The 6,922-nt window shown below is 38.0% G+C and overlaps 1 protein-coding gene across 1 annotated transcript; it reads left to right on the forward strand.

Annotated features, from left to right (window-relative positions):
- The first annotated feature begins 3,995 nt into the window (after positions 1–3,995).
- On the forward strand, positions 3,996–6,922 carry LOC121961368 (E3 ubiquitin-protein ligase TRIM7-like). Its single transcript, XM_042511325.1, has 2 exons — positions 3,996–4,076; positions 4,219–6,922. Exon 2 carries the CDS (start codon positions 4,221–4,223, stop codon positions 5,853–5,855), a length of 1,635 nt encoding a protein of 544 aa, XP_042367259.1. The 5' UTR covers positions 3,996–4,076; positions 4,219–4,220; the 3' UTR covers positions 5,856–6,922.

Genomic DNA, 6,922 nt, shown 5'->3' on the forward strand with positions numbered 1-6,922 from the left:
GACAACTCTATATATTTTTTATGAAATGTATTTGTATTTGGAACCATGCGCATATTAATCTCACAACGTAGAGAAGTGATGTTTTCCATACACACAAACACTACAAATACAATTAATGTCAATACAAGTAGAATTAAAAAATAAAGTTTGCAATATAACGTCATATATATCGACAGAGAGCGAAATATAGAGGTTGAGGTATATTTTTGCGGATATCTAAAAATTGAAATGCAGCTATTTTAAGTGTCAAATTAGCATTGCAAGATTTTATTAACAAATTTTAATTAAAAATCTATTACTAAGTTAGTATGATAGAAATATTAGAAAAATATACGTTTATTTGGCTACCGGTAGTGGAAAAAACAATATTAGTACAACACAGTGCATTTCACATTTTACTTAAGTGTAAATACAAAAGTATTAGCATCAAAATGTACTTAAATTAAGCCAACTAAAAATAAAATTGCTCATTATGCAGAATGTCCCATTTCAAAATAATACATATTATATTATCAAATTATAATTATTGATTATTGGTTAGAATGTGTGGAAATAATGGATACACTGAAAAGTCAAAAAGTAAATAAAATGGTGAGAATTTGTCTGGCTTGATTTTTTTTTAAATTATTTAAATGAGGAATGACACTATATTACACAGAGAATTAACCCACTCTGTTAAAAGTAAAAGTCCTGTGTTCAGCATTTTACTTAAGTATAACTACAAAGCATCAGCATCAAAATGTGCTTGAAGTACTCAGATTAAAAGGAATCAGTATGCAAAAAGTCAATTTCATAAAATGATGTATCATATATTGCATTACACAGTTACTGAGTTGTTTGGTAGCTTAATCTTTCATATTATATCAGAACTCTATCTATATTTTGTACTGATAATTTGGATTTGCAAAGTAACTAAGGTTGTCAATTACATAAACTATAGTGGAGTAAAACGTACAATATTAGCTTTCAAAATGCAGGACAGTAGAAAGTTGTATTAAAGGTAAATACTAAGTAAACTACAAGTACCTCAAAATAAGTACCTGGGCAAATGCACTTTAAATTACTTTCCATCATAAGCCACATAAAAAGTTTCAAACAAAAAAGTTGTCATTGACTTTTGTTTTCATGATTGTCACATTTCTGACTGTCCTTGAAGGCAGCACAGTGTGAACTTGTTGAAAGGGTCACAATGAGGAGTGACAGAGAAGGAAATGGAGCTGCTACCCTGAAAACCACAAGATAGGCTGAATACCACCATGCCATTAACAACATAACCTTGGTTACAATGTAACCACATTGCCCCTGAAGAATTTCTCAATGAGGCGTACATGGATACACAAGGATAAAGAAAGGAAGAGAGCAACGGACTGCAGTGAACAAAACTTCAGTGTGCAGTCATTTTTTCAGGGCCAATGTGTACGTAAATCAATCTGTTTCTATTTGTGGAAAAAGAAAAGAAAAGCGAGGAGAAACTCTTTGAAAAAATTAACTCCTGATTGTATTTTCGTGACATTAAAGTCAATAATATCATTTAAACAAAGTAGCTGAAAGGTCCCTGTCCACTTATCACAGCAAGAGATTTCCTCTTGAACCAAAACAGACTCGTCACTATGCATTTGCCCCTTTTTCCACCTCAGTAATTCAATAAGCTTGGAAGCTATTAGGAGTAGATGGTGGCTGCAGGGGAAGGAACTCTGCAATGGCTACCTGGACTGGCAACAATCAGTCTACCAAAACAACATTACTTAGCAAACGATGTCATTCATTAGGTCAAGTTTTCCTAGTATGCATCATCCAACCAGAACATGAAACACAATATCATCATTCTGCGGATAGGGATTTGGAGCCTGTCCGCTTCCATTTCTTCATATTTGCATAGGTGACACATGGTAGAACAAACAGAAATGTGGTTTTCCCAAAAGCCAGCTCATTTCTATGCCCAGCCAGTGCCTCTGTGTCCACTCTCATTCTGCTGCAGTTAGTTAGTGTCCCGCTAAGCCCTGTAATGCTTTCTCCCACAGGGGGTTAGGAGCAGAGCATGACTGAGCATGCACGTCAAACACAAACAAGGAGAAAGCAAACATAACGTACACTGGTGTGTGTGTGAGTGACAAAGAGAAAAAGAGGTCTGTGTGTAAAAATAGAGACAAAAAAGACGTGCACAATACAGCAGGGTCATGCATCCATTCATTTCAATTTCACTTTATGTTTGCCAAGTTTTAACATCAGTTTCATGGAATTGTGCCTGTCTCGTTAGGTACACAGCTGAGTGTTTGTCCTGTGGGGAAATTTTGCACAGAAAAAAATGAGAATTGATGAATGTGTGAAAAAGTATATAAAATGCAATAAATGTCTTGCTATATTTTTTTTTCTGTTCAGATCCCCTAACCATTCCAACTGACATATTTCCAAGGATTTTTTCAAAAACATCCGTCGATTGGAATAATTGGGAAATACTATTCTCAATCTCAGGATGTTTTAAATGTACTATTTTTCTGAAGATACTGAGAAATTAAGGATATTTTCTGCATTCAGAGCAGCACTGTTTTAAAGCAGTTTAAACGATTTGTTAGCATAGTTAAATGAGTAGCTTTATGTAGACCCAGGTTCAGCTCCCAGGAGTTCCCTGTAAAAGTGCAATGGAGCAAAGTTTGAGCCACTCCTCTCCTGCTTGTTGTGCCTGACCTCTTGTGGTCAGACTCACCTGGAGGCCACAATACAGACTGGCCTCCCCTAAGAAAGCACAGCTGTAGTTTGCAATTATAAAGCAATGACAAAGGCGGTGGTATCTACGGCACGCTTCAGGTGGATGATACAAAATGTAAAAAGAGATATCAAAGAATCTTATCAAGAAATAGAGAACTTTCAGACCCTGTTGTTGTGTGCTGGGTTTGGAAAAGACGGTGCATTAATCTTAGACCAGAGAATCTCTTGGACATGAACCAAAACCCTTTTATAGAAGTGAAGCAGGAAATTGCCATAATATAAGACAAACACCAAAAGCAATGGAAACTTGTGCTTGTGAATGGAGTCAAAAGAGTTAAATTGGACCAGAAGTGCCTGGCAGGGGAGGAGTCCTGACCGGTTGACACCAACATGCTGGAGAGGGGACTTCATGGGGAGACTGATGGACACGTCTTTAAAGGGGGGTTTGCTTTGATATTTTGCATGCTTTTGCTAAAACTTGCTACTTTTCAGATAAGAAAGAGATATAGTTAAACTCTATGCTTTGTTTTTTTGTTGAAGATGAAATAAATTAAAGCTAAATATACAAATGTCAAGGAAAAAGCCCAGAATGACACCCCGAAATAATAAAGTGTATGTTTTATGCTTTGAGGGCTGTGGGATCAAAAATTGCAGTTTGAATGAGTTTCAGTGGCACAGTATGAATGTAACAACTTTGTTTACACAATGTATTTTAGACTTATTGTAGGAGCTGAGCTGGAAATTACAGGATGAAACAAAAATACACACTCTTGTCAAAATGTATGCAATGTGCTGTATGCACAGCCAAAATTCTCAAAAATGAAGAATGCAAAGTGTGTAAAATGCACCAAACAGTTCCTAAAGGGTTAATACTTCTATGTAGATGAATTATATCTTTAGAGATTGCCAAGTCAAATTTCAGTTCCAAATTAGCAATGAGCAAAATGAGCAAATCAGCCACAAGATAAATTAAATATTATTAGTAATATTTTGGCAATAAAAAATGGTACGAGTTTTTTTAACTTTACAAATTAATACTATAGTGATGTGGATGGAGTCGAAAGAGTTAAATGTTACCAGGAAGTGTGGGGCATATTGGCAAATCCCACAGCCGCTAGCGAAGAAACGACCCGCCCTTCTCTCTCTCTGATTGGCTGACACTCATTATCTTCTTTGCTCGGATTGGTTAGAGTTGGTGTTCATTGTCAGAATGAGCCAATCAGAGGTAGAGTAAGGCGGGCTTTTCTTTCGCTTTCCTGACGTCAACATGCAGAAACGAAACTAAATGAGGGAACTTAAGGACATGTTTTGAAAGTGGAGTTTGCTTCGATATTTCGGCGCAGCAACCTTAAAAACGTGCTATTTTACAGGTAAGAAAGATAATATAGTTCAGCCGCTCCATTTATGTTTCTTGTCGAAGATTTGATATATTTTAAAGCTAATATATACAGATGATTCAGTTGAATGTATGAGTTGTAAATGCATTTTTTTTTAAATTATTCGTTTCACCAGATATGGCAACCTGCAGCAGTCTGCTGTCAGAGGAGAAGTTCCTTTGTTCGGTCTGTCTGGACGTTTTCACTGAGCCAGTCTCAACACCATGTGGACACAACTTCTGTAGTTTGTGTATCCATCACTACTGGGACAGCAGGGGCATTTACCAGTGTCCATTATGCAAAACTACATTTTCTCCAAAACCTGAACTGAAAGTAAACACTGTCGTGTCTGAGTTAGTTGCTGAGTTTAAGATGTTAACTCAAGGTAAAGCTTCAACTCCAGATCCACCACTTCCTGTAACAACAGACGTTCTTTGTGATATCTGTCAGAATTTACAGGAAAAAAAAGCTGTTAAATCCTGTCTGACGTGTCTAGCATCTTTCTGTGAGGTGCACCTCGAGCCACATCACAGAGTTGCTTCTTTTAAGAGCCACACATTAACAGACCCTGTGAATAATCTTGAGGACAGAATGTGCAGGAACCACAACAAGTTAACAGAACTGTACTGCAGGACTGACCAGGCCTGTATTTGTGTCTTGTGCTTCAAAACTGATCACAAGAGTCACAATGTCATCCCGCTTGAGGAAGAATATGAAGCAGTGATGGCCAAAACAGATGAGACGATGGCAAATATCCAAAAGATGATACAGTCACGGTCTGAGAAGATAACTGAGATTGAAAACTCACTTGACATCAGCCAGAGAGAAGCTGAGGAGGAGAAAGAAGCCAGTGTGCAGGTCTTCACTGACCTGATCAGCTCCATCCAGAGATGCCAGGCCGAGCTCATCGCGGTGATCGAGGAGAGGCATAGAGCAACAAAGCAAAAGGCCGAAGGTCTACTTACAGAACTGAGGATGGAGGTCGCTGAGCTGGAGAGCAGAAGCAGCCAGCTGAAGCAGCTGTCGGAGTCTGAGGATCACCATCATTTCCTCCAGAGCTTCCCGACGCTGTGCTCTCCTTTAAACAAAGACTGGACCAACGTTTGCGTTCACAGCGATCTGTCTTTTGAGGCAGTGAGAGGTGCTGTGAGTCCGCTGAAAGAAAAAGTTGATGAAATAATGGAGAAGTTTCCTGAGATTAAAATGAAGAGAATGAGAGAACATGCAGTGGACTTGACTTTTGACCCTGAAACAGCAAATTACTCACTTGTCATAAGCCAAAATGGAAAACGCGTGGTCTGTGCAGGCACAGTGCAGCATCTTCCCGACAATCCAAAGAGATTTGAATTTAGTCCAGAAGTTTTGGCAAAGGAGGGCTTCAGAACAGGGAAGTTTTACTATGAAGTTCAAGTGAAAGGAAAGATTGCGTGGGTTCTTGGAGTGGTCAGAGAGTCTGTTAAGAGAAAACAGAACACAGCTTTGTCAGTTGAAAATGGTTACTGGGCCATTGGGCTTGATGAGGGTATATACTGTGCATACGCAACACCAAGAGAACAAATCACATTCAAGGAAGAGCTTGAGAAGGTGGGCATCTTTGTGGACTACAATGAGGGAATAGTTTCTTTCTATGATGTGAATTCTAAAGCACATATGTATTCTTTCACTGGCTGCCACTTTACAGAGAAAATCTATCCATACTTCTGCCCTCAATGTTATATGGATGGAGCAAACTCTGCCCCTCTCATCATTACCTCTGTACCTCAAACACACTGAGTTTGTTGCTTCTGTAAAGGTCCAAGTGTGTGAGATTTAGGAGGATTTAGTGACATCTAGTTGTGAGGATTGCAAATTGCACCCAGCTTAAACTATTGGTCAGAATTCCTTTAGTATTCATCACTCAGGCAGTTTTTACCGAGATCCGAATTATCCACAGAGGTCTCTTCCTTTCCAAAACAAACAGACCAGGTGACTAAAACCAGTAAAAACACTGAAAAAAACAGCTCCGCGTTTAAAAAAGTCATTGTTTTTCTTCATTGTGTATGAGACAGGCTGTTAGCCACGCACCTGCTAATGTCTGCTCACATAATTTCTTTGATTACTTAAGATCCAGATGTTCACAAGGTTTTAAACGTGAACAGAATTATCTGCAGTGGCCTCTCCTTCTCCAAAACAAACAAGCGAAGTGATTTAATGCAGAAAACTATAGCGGATAATGCCCAAAATGCGAATGCCAAAAATGCAAATGCCCTTATTGAACCCTTGATTTTTATTTTTCTGTTTTAGACTACTGTAGAAATGTTGTTGTTGCACATTTATGACATGCTATTAGCTTGTTTACAATATTATGTGAATGCCACTGACACACTGAAAGTTTTGGGGAGCCCGTTCAAACTTAAAGACTTTGTCCTCTGCAATGTTAAAATTGTTTTCTCTCAGTGGATGGATATATAAAATAAGCGTCATTGTGTTCCTGTTCTACAGTGTATTTTTCTGTAATTATGAGAATGTAAACTAATGTTGCACAGTTTTATTGTCAGATCCTGTTGTATGATAATGGAGGATACTAGAGGAGGATTACTTCGTCATGACGTTCTGTTATTTTCATGCATATTTTGATACAGTTATATTACATTCCTACAGAATCAAGCCAGACATGTTTTTCCTTTTGAATCAAGACCTACTTTTATACAATGTGATTTTTCTGTCAGAGATGCACAAAATGTGACTGTGCTGGGAAGAAAAGACTAGTTTGTATATTTTCTTGATTTTTGCTGGTTTGTTGTAATTCACAGTTTGTGTGTTTGGGATTTGGGGCTGAATAAAGAGCATTTCTAGTGTGA

The sequence above is a fragment of the Plectropomus leopardus genome, chromosome 22 (genome assembly GCF_008729295.1).
Source record: "Plectropomus leopardus isolate mb chromosome 22, YSFRI_Pleo_2.0, whole genome shotgun sequence".
Classification (NCBI taxonomy): domain Eukaryota; kingdom Metazoa; phylum Chordata; class Actinopteri; order Perciformes; family Serranidae; genus Plectropomus; species Plectropomus leopardus.